This window comes from Aptenodytes forsteri, unplaced genomic scaffold (genome assembly GCF_000699145.1).
Source record: "Aptenodytes forsteri isolate BGI_AS27 unplaced genomic scaffold, ASM69914v1 Scaffold119, whole genome shotgun sequence".
NCBI lineage: Eukaryota > Metazoa > Chordata > Aves > Sphenisciformes > Spheniscidae > Aptenodytes > Aptenodytes forsteri.
Window position 1 is genome coordinate 2,677,412 of NW_008796165.1, and position 14,557 is coordinate 2,691,968.

General features: G+C 61.1%; 1 protein-coding gene across 1 annotated transcript; it reads left to right on the forward strand.

Annotated features, from left to right (window-relative positions):
- Positions 1 to 181: 181 nt before the first annotated feature.
- Positions 182 to 14,557, forward strand: TIE1 (tyrosine kinase with immunoglobulin like and EGF like domains 1). The gene is made up of 23 exons (XM_009287276.2): positions 182 to 589; positions 1,084 to 1,371; positions 4,965 to 5,075; positions 5,184 to 5,339; positions 5,424 to 5,555; positions 5,856 to 5,996; positions 6,205 to 6,333; positions 6,720 to 6,865; positions 7,065 to 7,209; positions 7,468 to 7,626; positions 7,820 to 7,957; positions 8,044 to 8,334; positions 9,396 to 9,686; positions 10,188 to 10,381; positions 10,603 to 10,813; positions 10,969 to 11,079; positions 11,190 to 11,380; positions 11,509 to 11,622; positions 11,786 to 11,856; positions 12,110 to 12,150; positions 12,273 to 12,369; positions 12,629 to 12,728; positions 13,031 to 14,557. The coding sequence occupies exons 1-23, from the start codon at positions 544 to 546 to the stop codon at positions 13,100 to 13,102; spliced, it is 3,375 nt and encodes a 1,124-aa protein (XP_009285551.1). The 5' UTR covers positions 182 to 543; the 3' UTR covers positions 13,103 to 14,557.

Below are 14,557 nucleotides of genomic sequence, written 5' to 3' on the forward strand. Positions count from 1 at the left end.
CCCTGCTCCAGAGAGCCCTTCCCACAGCCGTCGGCCGTGGGGCTGCGCCGAGGGGACGGGGATGCTGCTGCCCGGGCGGGCTCGGGCATGAGACCCTCTGCACGGCGGGCAAGGAGGCGGGTTGGGACACTTCCTGGCTGGGCTGGGGGCTCAGCATGGCTTGGGGAGCCCTGAGCACACAGCCCTAGCCCTGGAGGGGTGAGCGCCTGCTCCCCGGGAAAGCTGCCACTGGGCAGGGGACCTCAGTGGCCTCTTCGCCACCAAGCCCCACTCCTGAGCAGCCGGGTGGCCACCAAGCAAGTGGCGACGGGGGCACCTTCCTCACCGTGCCCAGGCTATGTGACAGAGGAGGTGGTCCCAGCTCCCCCAGAGGCCGAGCAGCTGGGCAGAGGCGAGATGGGGGGTGCAGGCAGGGAGCAGGGGTCATGAGCTGCCGCCCACGTGGAACCCCTAGGCAGCTGTGGCCTCTGGCTCCAACCCCCGTGGCTGGGACATGCCGGGGATTTTCTGACCTGTGCCAGATTCAAGACACGCTCCAAGGACATGGGACTCCAGGTTTATCTTCTGCTTCTCCTCCCACGGCTGGCAGGTAAATCACCCCTTTCCCTCAGCCCCAGGGAGCAGCCCCTGCCCGAGGGAGGCTTGGTGGGACGAGGCAGCTGTGGGAGCTCAGTGGTGCCATCGGAGCAGGGATTGGAGGGAGGAAACATCCCTTTGTGATCGGCCATTTGGAGACCTCAGAGGCCAGCAGTGCCCTCCGCTGCCTGCCTCTCCCCAGCACGGGGCTGAGGCACAGGCAGCTTGTGGGAGGAGAGGGGCCCCAGGACCCCCGTCCTGCTGCACACTTGGCTCATGGCGGGGGGCTGAGCCCATGGGGATGTCCAAAAGAAGAGTGGAAATGCCCACTGTGCCATCCTGATGGGTTTGCACCTGACCTGGCTGTGCCCTGGCTGTGCCTCCGGGGCTGGGGGTGACAAAAATGTCCTGGAAAGAGGGTGACATCTGGGTGACGGGGTCTGGCCCTGAGGCAGATGGCTGTGCCCTTGTCCAGTCATGACGCGCCCTCGTGCTCCCCCAACCCAGGGGCCATCCTGGACATCACCCTGATCGCCAACGTGCAGAGCCTGTCCCACTCTGACTTCTTCCTCTCCTGCATCATGGGAGAGCGCGACGTGAGCTACCTGCAGATCGAGCGGGAGAACAAGATTGTGATGACACACCCCAAGACAGGCTTCCAAAACTACCGCAACCGCAGCAACCATGTCCAGGCCAGGGGCTTCTCCATGGCTGACCTCGTGGGGATCCTCTACTGCCTGGGGCGCACCCCAACCGAGCAGGCCCAGGTGGTCTACGTCCACAACAGCCACAACGGAGAGCCCCCCCCCCCCAGCCACAACGGTGAGCGGCTGGGGGGAGCGGCGGGCAGCCCCCCGCCTGCCAGCTGGGTCTACATGCTTCACAATGCCGGCACCAGCGGGCATGGCAGGGGGACAGTGGTGACCCACAGGCTAGGTTTGGGGTCTGCTGGCACCAGTGGGATGGAGAGGGAAGGGATGTTCAGCTGGAGGAGTGAGGCCGAGCCCCACGGAGGCGTGCGGGAACAGGTGGCAGCGCGGGCAGCCGGCTGGGCTGGGAATGGTGCCTGGCAGCAGGGCAAGGTCCAAGAGGAAGCCAGGCGCCCTTGGAGGAGGCGGTGGGGTCTGGAAATCATTAACCGGGGGGGGCAGTGCATGGGAGCTGTGCCAGTCTCGTTCCCCCACCACGGGCTCCTGGGGAGGAGGTAGTGCCAGGGAGCGTCTCCAGCAGCCTCCCTGGGCGCTTGGCGAGCACCATGCCGCAGCAGCACATCGCTGCTCTGGCAGTGGGGTCTCCACGAGAGGCACTGCCAGAGTGCACCGCAGCTGAGGGTGGCACTGGGCTCTTGTCCTCCGCTCCCATTTTGGGCCATATAAGCCAAAAGGGCCTCCCCAGGCTGGCCGGTGGCAGGGACACTGCCTGGGGCAGCACTCTCCCACATTGCCCCCCCCGACCTCCACTCCCCCCATGCTTGAGACTTCGCAAAACTATTAGGACTGAAATTTTTTGTGATAGCTGTTTGCCTCAGGATGCTGTCTAGTCTTTATTTATAAAGTTTTGGCTAAAACAGTCGACATTCTGCTGAGAATGAGACGAGAGGGATACAAGTTTCCCTGCCCGTGTTAAAACACAGCTTTAGTATATCATTTTGAGCAGCTCTAGTATCTCCAAGCTGGGGAACAGAGACTGCTGGTAGGGTCCAAGCATCCCCCAAGGATCAGGGACCAGCCTGCATCCTCGGCCAGAGGCTGGACTGAAAAATGGCAGCGGTCCTATCGGAAACAGAGCCAGCCGGTCTGGGCAAGCAGAGCGGCACAGAGGCGCCGAGGGAGGAAGGCAGAGGCACCAGGAGATGGCATGGGGGGCACGGCTGGCGGCAGGGTTGAGGAATGCAGCAGGGGGCTCTGCACCCCCAGGTGTCCCCTTATATAAGTCCCAGGGGAGGTCACAGCTCTGGGGTCCTGTTGGGATGATGAGGCATCCCATGGTGGGGGGGTCCCAGCCAGCCCTCCGCTCCTGGGTCGCCATAGCCAGGCCAAAATACCGCTGTGGAGGAGCTGATTGGTGTCCAGGTCCAAGCCCCTGCGGGAGTTACAAGTGCCAAGAAAGTGGCTTTTTTCAAGTGCCAAACAAACTGCTGTTGCTCTGTTTAGTTTAGAGAAGGAGAAGTAAAAAAAAAAAAAAAAAAAGGAAAATGGATGAAAGGAAAACGTAACCGAAAAAATTACATCTTTGCAGGGGGAGGAAGGGCTGTGTACAGAACCCACTGGGGAGGCTCAGCGCTAACATCTCTCCTGTTAAGCCCAAGAGCACACCAAAGCAGGCCAGGGTGATGAAGCAGCGGGTGGGGAATGCTGCTAGAGGAAAGCTGGCATCTCCCAAAAGGTCATGCAGGAAGAAGAATACAGGAAGGATGATAAACTTTGGAAGTTTTGCTGTAAAAACACAGTAAAACAGACCAAAAAGGTCACGAGGAGCAATTTTAGAAGGGTTTAAACCTGGCAATAACCTATTTTTTAGAATACCCAGAGAGGCCATTGCAGAAAAAAACAAAATTCTTTTATTTTTGCATCCATGTGCACGATAGAGAAGCTGGGGAAACTTCTTGGGGGATCTGTCTAAAATGCCAGAGCTGATAGCAGCAGACAGGACATAAATAGCTGAACTGAGCAGTGCAGTGTTGCCAGGCTGGGCTTGCCGTGAGCGGGGCTGTGCTGCTGCCTATGAGGCACGAGCGGAGGGCGGGCAGCAAGGCTGCTCGTGGGATGCCAGCCTTTCCTAAAAGCTTTCTGGGTTAGGAGTTACAGGCCTGTAAACCCAAATTGGAATCAGGCAAATTAGTAGAAACCATAATAAAAAGCAGAATTTGTGGTTATGTGGTACCTGAGGAAGAGGCAGCGTGAGTTGGCAGTGGGAAGGTCTCTGGGGCGGCAGCGGTGAGGATGCTGTGGGCAACTTGGCTGATGCTGTCTGCTTGGGTTTCCAGAGAAAATTAAGAAAATTCCATTTCAAAGGCTCTTTGGGAGCAATTCTGCACCCGGGGGGTGGCAGGGGTGGTCTCTGCATACGTAAATAACTGACTACAAGAAAGAGAGCAAGAATCGGAGTTAATTTGTGGTTCTTGTCATGGGGGAAAGTCCCCACCGGTGTGGCACGGGGTCTCTGGGGGGACCTGTGCCACTTGTTGTGGTTACAAACAACTGAATAAGCGGCCATGCCAGCTGCTGTCCCTGGGCTGCCCAGGGAGGGATGAGCTCTGCGGGGGGCTGCAGACACTGCTGAGTGGTGGCGGAGCAGCAGATAAAATTCAGCATAGGTAAATGCAAAGTGCTGTGCATGGGGTCATGTTGGGCTCTCACTCCGGCGAGTGAGACAGAGACAGACAGGACGGGGGCCACATCTGTGTGCCTTTTACAAAGGATTGCAAAGTCCGTGGTAGAAAGATCCCAACTAGGGGGATAATACCTGACTCGGGAAGCTCCTGGGCTGCAAACTGCTGAAGGCAGGGAGGTGAATCTGGGGAATTACTGGGACGCATGACCTGCGGTGCCCTTCCCCAGGCGTCCATGGCATGTGCCGCTTCCTCCCAGCCCCCAGCATCGCTGGGGCAGGACATGGGGCTGGATGTGCCTTAGCTTGGACCCGGTGTGGCTGCTTTTAGTGTGTGCAAGCTGGCATGCAGGCAGGCTCTGAGAGCCAGCACCCGCCTGTGCCCTCTTTTGTGTCTGTCCTGGCACGCCCAGGGCTTGGTTTCCCAGGCCTTAATGTATTTATAGCCTGTCTGTGCTCAGAGCTGGGCTCTGGCTGACTCACATTAATACTCTGAGAGTTCACTGCTGCTGTACGCCCCAACAGCTGGGAGATCAGGAAAACAGCCATGACAGGGCAGCTGGTCCCGTGGGCTGGCGTGCAGCCCTCCGCATGCCTGCTTCCCCTCACTGGCCCTCGCCTGCCTGTGCTGTCGCTACCTGCAGCTGCTCCTCACCTCCCTGGGCTGGCAGCAAGCAGGGTGCACCATGCAGATTTGTCCCAGTTGTCACCTCCCCCAGCTGCTGCCACCGGCATCCTGCACTGGGCTGGGGCTGGTGGACTGGCCAGAGGGCAGGGTGCCCCATCCCAGTCTTTGGTGTCTGCCTGTGGGGGCTGGAGGGGCCAGGAAGGGAGCACCTCTCCCTGTGGAGGCTCAAGGGGTCTCGGCTCCCACATGGGGCAACGGGGAGGCGCGTTGTGACATCCCAGCAGAAACATATGTGGTGTGTGCTGGGCTGCACCAGGGTTGCATTTTGGGGTTGCTGGTCTGGGGGTGCCAGCGCTGCCCTTGGGTGCGAGTCCCCTGGGGGGTGACCGCTGCTCAGCCTGCTCCTCCTCCTCATCCTCCTCCTCTGCAGCCCACCTTTTCCCAGTGAAGGCCACGCAGTCTGTGAACATTGCCGAGCCAGCCACCTTCTCTGCCAGGGTCCTCAAGAGGAAGGAGACAGACGTCATGTGGAAAAGAAATGGCAAGTGGCCCCAAGAGCAGGCACGGGGCCGGGCATGCTCCCAGCTGGTGCCTGGCGCCGGCCCCGGGGGCACGGGGGGGCCCTGGGTCACCCTCTGCCCCCTTGCAGGCACCTACTACCAGACCACAGACCGAGGAGAGGTGAGGGGTGACCTCGTCACCCTGACACTCCCCAACGTCAGCGTAAGTGAAAATGGGGTCTACAGCGCCACGTTCATGGGGGACAGCCCTCTGTGGAGTGCCTTCTACCGCCTGATCGTGAGAGGTGAGCGGGGATCCAGCTCCCCAGGCAGCCGTACCCTGCCCCCTGGCCCAGTGCGACCCTGCGCCCCCTCCGCTCTCTCTGCAGCCTGCCCTGCAAAGAAATGGGGATCATCCTGTGAGAAGGACTGTCCTGACTGTCTGAACGGCGGTGTCTGCCACGACCACGTTGGCGAATGCGTCTGCCCCCCTGGGTTCATGGGCACCCGCTGCGAGAGAGGTAGGTGCAGGGCTGCCCGGCAGCAGGAGCTGTGCCCAGGGCATGCACGGGGGCCCTGCTGCACCCCCAGACCCAAGCACCGTGGCCAGAAACGCCACATGCATCCCCAGCGCCTCCCTATCCATGGTGCCCCCTGTTTCTGGAGCAGGGCTGGACCATCCACCTTCTCAGCAGGACACAGCTTCTGTACCTGCTCGGGGTGGCGATATGGGGCTCAGGGCACCTGAGCCAGTGCCATGCCATGTACAAGCAGTGTATGGATGAACAGCAGGTGAGGGCAGACCACGCTTGTTTTTCCAGCCTGCCGGGAAGGCCAGTTTGGCCGCAACTGCCAGGAGACGTGCCAGAGAGCCCAGGGCTGCAGGGGGCTGAGCTTCTGCCTGCCAGACCCCTATGGCTGCTCCTGCGCCTCGGGCTGGAGCGGCTCCCGCTGCAGCCAAGGTATGGGGATGTCAGCATCCATCGCATCACACATCCAACCTGGGCTTCCTCTGGGGCCTGTGCAAACCTCTCTCAGCATGAGAGTCGGCATGGGCTGAGCAGTGCTGCTGCCTGCACCAGCTGCCCACGGTGTCTGCCTCCACGGTCCTGCACCGTGCCGGCTCCACACCGCAGCCAGGGGTAGCAGCGAGTTCTCCTCTTTCTGCAGCCTGTCCCCCGGGATACTACGGCCCTGACTGTGCCCTGGGGTGTGCCTGCCGAAATGGAGGCAGCTGTAACCGCTTCAGCGGCTGCATCTGCCCTGCAGGCTGGCACGGGCAGCACTGCGAGAAGTCAGGTGAGGCTGGTGCGGGGCCACAGCAGGTTTCTGTCCCTCACCCTCGGGTGGGCTCCAGCTCCTTCCTCACCAGTGACTGGGGGGGCCATCGGCTACCAGTCTCGCCAGCCGGCTCAGCAGCCCCCCTTGCCTGCAGAAATAGTCCCCAACCCTATGGAAACCAGGGTGCTGCAAGGGGAGCATCTAGTCTGGCCCCCCGGGATTAGCTGTGCCGAGAGCATTGCCGAGCCCGGCATGTGGGGTAGGGATCAGGGCTAGACCACAGCACCCGGCACCAGCCCCCCAGCACCAGGGTCCAGCTGTGGCTGGGACCGGAGAAAGGTGCCAGCCTCTCTCACACCTATGGAGGAGCGGGGCCAGCCCTAACGCCGATTTCCCCGTGCCAGACTGGTTCCCCCAGATCATCCAACTGGCCTCAGAGCTGGAGTTCAACCTGGGCTCGGAGCCTGTCGTCAGCTGCGTGGCCACCGGCAACCCACTGCCTGCCAGCGACAGCGTGGAGCTGCGCAAGGCTGACGGCACCGTACTTAAGGTACCGCTGCTTACCTGGTGCCCGCTCCCCACCGCCCTGTGCCCTTGCCCCACTGCCGTCCCCACACATCAGCCCCCACCCGCATTGCTGGCTCCCCCAAAAGCACCTGTTTCCCCACCAGTTTGCTGGGCAGCTTCAGGCTGGCATGGGGAGCCGGAGGGCTGAGCCGGGGGGCTCACGGCACCCTGTGTGCCCACAGCTCATCAAAGCTATCATCGAGCCAGGGCAGATCACCTGCGAGTTTCAGGTGCAGCGCCTGACGAAGGCAGACACAGGACTCTGGGAGTGCCGGGTCTCCACAACTGGGGGCCAGGACAGCCGGAAAGTCAAGGTCAACATCCGAGGTGAGGAAAGGGTGGCAGCACAAGTGGGACGAGCCGGGGCTGCTGGGGGAGTCTGACTGCATGGTGTGGCAATGCCAAACCCACCCCCGCTGGACTGTGTGGAACCCGTTGTGTGCCGCAGTGCCAGCAGACAGGTTTGGGTGGTGATAAAAGACTTCCCTGACAAAGCTGGAAGAAGCCAAGAGGTGGTGGATGTCCCCACACTCTGCTCCTTGTTGCTCCCGGTCCCACTAGTGTCATTCCCTCCTTCATCCCCAGTGCCGCCAGCGCCCCTGAGCCCCCCACGGCTGCTGGCCAAGCAGAGCCGCCAGCTCGTGGTGTCACCCGTGGACTGCTTCTCTGGCGACGGACCCATTGTGTCCATCAAGCTGTTCTACAAGCCCAAGGACGACACCTCAGCATGGTCATCCATTGTGGGTACGTGTTTGCCAGGGGAGGGGGGACACAGGTAGGACCCAGGCAGGAGGGGACGGCTGCCCCAGCCAGTGGGTGTCTGAGGTGAGCAGAGGTCTCCATCATGGGACCCCTGCAGTGATGCCGGGGAGGACACCAGTGGAGCGGCAGAGCGTGGGTCATGGGCATGGTTTTGACATGTCCTCTTGGCCAACAGTTGACAACAGCGAGAACATCACCCTCATGAACCTCCGTCCGGTGACTGCCTACGTCGTCAAGGTGCAGCTGAGCCGTCCGGGGGATGGTGGGGAGGGCAGCAAGGGGCCCGAGGCCATCATGGTGACCGAGTGCCTTGGTGAGCCCCCATCTCCCTCACCCTGACCCTAACACTGACCCTACCCCTAACCTTACACGTGAGGTTTTGCTGCCTTTTTTTCGCAGAGCCCACAGTCAAGCCTGTGATCGAAGGTTGGTCCATAGAGGAGAAAAACACACTTCACGTCAACTGGAAATTGCCAAGTAACCACGAGCCAGCACATGGGTTCATTGTCCACCTCTTCGACTCTGCGAGGCGGCTGGTCTGTGAGAAAAACATCACGTCCATCTCCGTGCTCTCCGCCCGCATCAGGGACCTGGAGTTCAACAAGGAGTACGGGCTGGAGGTGCTGGTCTACCACTGTGCCAGCCTGGGGCCCCCCTCCGACCTCTACAAGGTCATGATCAACAGCAAAGGTGAGTCTGGCAGGGCGCAGGGAATTATTACAGAGAATTACAATGATAAATCAGTTATAAATGTAACGGTGACCATCCCCAAGTCCAGCTGCTTCTGTATCCTGTCTCTGATAGTGCATGAACAGCTGCTTGGGGGAAAATGCGTCCTCCTTTCCCAGCTAGACCCCGCAGCCTCCAGCACCAAGCAGCTGAGAAACATCCTAAGCTGAATATGACATTCAGGTCATCATGAGTGATGCTCACAAACCGATCTGTCCTTTGCGCTCTTGCCCAAGCCCCGATGGACCTGTCTATACTTGCAGCCTTTACAACGCCCTGTAGCAACAAGTTCCTCAGTATAATTATACTTTGCCTGAAAAAATTATTTTGCTTTAATCCTGCTGCCTGGTAATTTGGCTGGATGATCACTAGGGCTTGAGGAAATTTGCAGCCCCTTCTGGGGGCACATGCACACACACATGCACGCAGCCCCCCATGTGGGTGGGAGACCGTGGGGAGGTGCAGCATCAGCCTGACCGACCTTTCTGGTAGGCAAGGGAGGAGCAGTGCATGAGGCCTTCAGTGAGGCTTGGTGCCAGCTGGTACACCTTGGGAGGGCTGGTGGGCGTCAGGCTTGAAGAATGTGAGGTTTTCTCTGCTCAGTAATTTTAAGAGCTTTGTGTGATTTTGAGATTTGGGAGATTTGGGGTTAGGGATGTGGGCAGGCTGGAGAAGGCTCAGAGGAGGCGGTGGGAATGATAAGATGCTCAAAACCTGCCATATGTGTGGGAGGGTTGAAGAAGGAAAATATCCCAAGAGCTAGTCAATACAGAGATGTCTAGCTTGATGGTCCCTGAGGCTGGGAGTGTTTGTGGGTGCAGTCCTGCCCTGCTGCTGGAGAGCAGCTCTGCCTCCTCCTGCCTCTGCCTAAGCAGGGGCCAGGGGTCCCTGGAGGTCCCTCAAAGCTGGCACAGCTTTGGTTGCCATTGCCATCCATGGGGTCTGGTCCTCACACCAGTGCTCAGCCCCTGCAGCGCTAGGGTCCCCGTCCTGGGACTGACGCTACCCTCTCCTTGTCCCAGGACCCTCCTCCCCGCGGTTGCTCTTGGCAGAGTCCGTGTCCGACACCGCCGTCAGGCTCTCCTGGCAGGTCCCTGAGTACCCCAATGGTGGCATCACCAAGTACATCGTGGAGCTGCAGCAGGTGGGGGGCACCAGCGAGCCCCAGTGGATTGACACTGACAGTGGATCCGAGACCACCAAGATCGTCGGGGGCCTCAACGCCAGCACCAGCTACCAGTTTCGCGTCCGGGCCAACTCCCACGTCCCGGGGGAGTGGAGCCAGCCCGTGAAAGCCAAGACCCTGGGGGATGGTGAGTAGGGTGTCCCAGCAGGCAGGAGGCTCGTGGCTCTGCTGGAGCTTGGGCTCAGCATCTGGGTAGCGCAGCTCTGAAGCAGCAGCCCAAACCCAAAACACTTGTAGGCATCTTCAGAAATCCTGCTCCTCGTAGTCCTGATGGGGCAGGGGTAGCATGGTGACAGCACGGCACCTGCAGAGTGGCTCTGCCTTGGCCAGAGCGTGACGTGGTGTGCAAGGGGCTAAGGGAGTAGGGCAGAGCCAGCATGGGAGGAGCTGGTGGCTGGACCCAGGGCTGGTTGGAGGGTCCAGAAACTCACGGGTTCGGTGGCAGGGCCCAGGCAGTGACACCCTCACCCCTATGCCACCATGGCCCCGGGAGCTCGGGATGCAGCTGTGGTGTCTTCATGGGGTCCCAGAGTGCCAGGAGAGGGCTGCTGTCTTGGTGTTTGGCCACCCATGCAGCCTGGGCAGGGCTTGGCCGTGGACCACAACCCTCCATCCCTCCTTTTATCAGGAGCACTGAGCGTGCCCCCCAGCCTGGGCAGCCAGAGCACCGAGCAGGCGGGAATAGACCAGCAGCTGCTCTTGGCCATCGTCGGCTCCGTGTCCGTCACCTGCCTCACCATCCTCTTTGCCCTCCTGGCGCTTTTCCTCATCAAGAAGAATTTTTTCCACCGGCGCCGCACCTTTACGTACCAGTCTGGCTCGGTGAGTGCTGCCTGCCCCTCCAGGACCATGTCCCCAGCTCCCCACGTTCCAGCCCGATCCAGGTCACGCTCCGTAGCCTCCAGTCCGGACGCAGCCAGACCTCACTTCCACGTGGAGAGGGTGCGGAGCCCGCCCTTGCCCACGACGCCTGCCCTGCCGGGACTGCCGCGCGGGCAGAGGGGTGCCCGGTGCCTCTAACCTCACCCGCTCCCATCTGCCAGGGGGAAGAGACCATCCTGCAGTTCAACTCAGGGACCCTGACCCTGACACGCCGGCCCAAGCCACAGCCCGAGCCCCTCAGCTACCCCATCCTGGAGTGGGAAGACATCAAGTTTGAGGACATGATCGGGGAGGGCAACTTTGGGCAAGTCATCAGGGCCATGATCAAAAAGGACGGCCTGAAAATGAACGCAGCCATCAAGATGCTGAAAGGTGAGAGGTGCGGAGAGGTGGGCAGGGTGGGCTGGGGGTTGCGGCTGCATCTGGGGCCATGCTGAGGGCTGAGGAGGGGCAGGAGCCATCGGCAGAGGAGCAGAGGAAGGGCCCTTGTTGTAGGACTGAGGCATCCATCCCTGATTTCCTTCCAGAGTTTGCTTCAGAGAACGACCATCGGGACTTTGCTGGGGAGCTGGAGGTGCTGTGCAAACTGGGCCATCACCCCAACATCATCAACTTGCTGGGTGCCTGTGAGAACAAGGGTGAGGGCTATCCCCCTCTCCCCTCTCCCCAGCCCCATGGCCCCTGCCCGGCTGTGTATTCCTCTTTGCCAGGGAGACCCCCACGAGCCCAACCTCCTCCTGCCCCCCAGGCTACCTGTACATCGCCATTGAGTATGCTCCCTACGGAAACCTCCTCGACTTCCTCCGCAAAAGCCGAGTCCTGGAGACGGACCCGGCCTTTGCCAAGGAGCACGGCACTGCCTCCACCCTCACCTCCCAGCAGCTCCTCCAGTTTGCTTCGGACGTGGCCAAGGGGATGCAGTACCTAAGTGAGAAGCAGGTACATGCCCAGCAAGCCCCCCAGAGCATCCTTTCCCCAGGGGCCTGGGGACTCCTGAGCAGGGCACAAGACCCCTGGGGCCAGCAGGAGGGAGCATGTGGCTCCTGCTGACTGCTGGCCCCTTTCAGTTCATTCACAGGGACCTGGCAGCCAGGAATATCCTGGTGGGAGAAAACTTGGCCTCCAAGATTGCCGACTTTGGCCTCTCCAGAGGGGAGGAGGTCTACGTGAAGAAGACGATGGTGAGGCAGGAGCAAAGCATCTCCATGGGGCCTGCACCGATGCAGTGGGCCGGATCCCCACTGTCAGCGAGAATGACCCACCATGCTGGGACCGTCTGGGTCACAGCTGCCCTCTGTCTGCGGGGCATCCCCCTCCGCTGACGGTCACTCTCTGTTTCCCCAGGGCCGCTTGCCGGTTCGCTGGATGGCCATCGAGTCCCTGAACTACAGCGTGTACACCACCAAGAGCGACGTGTAAGTCCTGCAGGCAGGGGCACCAGGGCTGGGGCATGGCCACATTCGCCTCCATCCCTCCCTGGGATGGTCAGTGCAGCAATGCTTTTGTTCTGGGTGCTGCAAGGGCAGGAGGTGATGCTGGTGCACCTCCCTGGGGAGCTGCTGGCTTGGCCTGAGCCCTGGCTGCCCACTCCATCCTGGGCTTTGCCCTATGCCCATCAGCAGGGCACGGCTAGGGGCTCCGTCACAGCCTCGGCTTCTGCCCTTTCAGGTGGTCATTTGGCGTCCTGCTCTGGGAGATCGTCAGCTTGGGTAAGGCTCTTCTTTGTCCCTTGCCTCCACCCAGGTCCCTGCAGGTTTGGTCCTCCTGCAGCTCTGGAGGAGACACCCAGGGACTGTCCCCGCCGCAGCCAGCTCTGTGTCTCTGGCTGCAGGGGGGACACCGTACTGTGGGATGACGTGCGCTGAGCTCTATGAGAAGCTGCCCCAAGGCTACCGCATGGAGAAGCCACGCAACTGCGACGATGAGGTGTAAGTGGGAAGAAAGCCCCAGCTGATGGCGGTACCCGCATCCCCCTGACCCCACTGCTCCACGGGGTTCCCACCAATTGCGGTAGCTCCTGCCTGGTTTGCCTCTGCACTGTGGCTGGGGGATGAGCTGAGGTCCCACAACCCAAACACCCTTCCTGGGCTTTAGTTTCCCGCCTGCTTCCCCCCATCTCCCACAAACAGCTTTTCTGCTGCCTCTCTCCCTGTGCACGCTGAGCCGCCACCGGATCTCTGCCCCCAGGTACGAACTGATGAGGCAGTGCTGGCGTGACCGCCCCTACGAGCGCCCACCCTTCGCCCAGATCTCCATGCAGCTCATCCGCATGCTGGAGGCCAGGAAGGTGAGTGGCGGCGGCGGCAGGGCTGGGCACAGGGTACCCACATCACCCCGGCTCAGCAGGAGGGATGTCCACCCTGTGCGGGGCTTTCCAAATGCTGGAGCATCCCTTGAGCTCCAGGGGGACATCCAACAGTAGAACCTGTGTGACCCCACCACGCGTGGGGGTAACCCCAGCATCACTTTTCAGTTGTGGGGAGCCCCATCACCTCTCCCCGGGGCACAGTGCCCACAGGGGTGCCAGCAGGGACGGGAGGTAGATGGGGACACTGTCACAACCGGCTCCTGACCGAGGTTCCCCCGCAGGCCTACGTGAACATGGCCCTGTTCGAGAACTTCACCTACGCGGGGATCGATGCCACCGCTGAGGAGGCGTGAGGCTGCGCAGGCACCGCGCAGACAGGCAACACTGGCCCCAGCCTGCTGGGACAGTGCTTTGGGGACGAGGGGCTGCCCGTCCCCCTTCGGGGCCGAACGGCCAAACGCCAGTGCCCCTGCCCAAGAGCACCCTCCCTGCAGCAGGACTGTGCCGTCCCCTCCCTGGCTACCCACCCGGTGTGTGCTGGCCACATTGGCACACCGCCAGCCACCAACATGGCCCCACGCTGCTGGGGGATGCGCTGGGATGGCCCCGGAGGACAAGTGCCAGCAGGGTGTTTGCAGCAGAGCAGGCAGGAGAGCAGCTGTCCCAGGAGCCGGGGTGCTGCCGCCTGTGGCCATGGACACAAAATGCCCAAGCTTTGGGGCGAGAGGGGAAGCAGCAACCCAGCAGCTGCCTGCCCTGCAGCTCCCGATGTGCTCTGGGCCTGAAGTGTTGCCAGTGGGGCTGCAAGCATCGCTGCCGGCGTGGGACGGGGCCACCCCGGTGGGTGCAAAGGGACAAGGGATAGCGTTGTCTGTGCACAGCCTCCAGCTCTGCGGTAACCCTTCGGAGGTGTCAGCTCTGCCTTATGGACAATAAACGTAGTGCAACAGGCAGCCGGGTCCAGAGGAGGGGAGGTGAGGTCCCAACTCTGCCCCCCTGATGGCACCAGGGAACAGGATGTGGGGTCCTGAAGGTCTGCTGCCGTGGTGGGCACTCCTCAGGATCCTGTCCCCGTTGGGGTCCTCTGATGATTCCCAGGGATGCCCCAGCACCTCCAGACAAAACCCAGGTCTCATCATGCTGTGGGGATGAGTTTTTTTAGTATCCAACTGGGATCTCCCCCCCTGCAATTTAAGACTTTGTCCTGTCCCCAGGGGATATGGAGAACAGACTATGTCCTTCCTCTGCGCAGCTGCCTCTTGCGTGCTTGAAAACTGTTCCTGTAGCTTCCCCTCAGCCGGCCGCTCTTCGTGGGGACAGCCCCACTCCGGCTGGTCCCCGCAGGGCTGTGCAGCTCCACACCCTTCCCACGGCAGCCAGCCGGCGCCTGCCCGGCGCTGTGCCGAGCCGTAGGGTAACTTCCTGCGTCTTGCAAAGGGACCATCTGGTTCGACCAGGCTGTTCAAATGCGTGCTGCTGGGGTATTTCTCGCGTGTGCCGGTCCCTCGAGGTTCACCTGGGCTCTGCACTGACCCTCCTGCGGGAAGTCCTGCCCCAGGCTGTGGTCCCTTGTCCTGCGCTGCTGCGGTTTGTTATATTGACAGCGTATGAGCTTCATCTCTGTTGGCTTCACCTTGCTGAGCCCTAGGCATGCCATTCAGCTGCCCATCTAGTTGTCTTCTGTGGTCCGTGGGAAGCAAGGGCTGCTCCTGCAGAGCCCGTTATCCTGCCCCAAGGCAGATGTGTTTGGCATTTGCCCTTCTGGACAAGAGTCTTTTTTTCCCCAGAAGGTGTTTCAACCCTGTCAA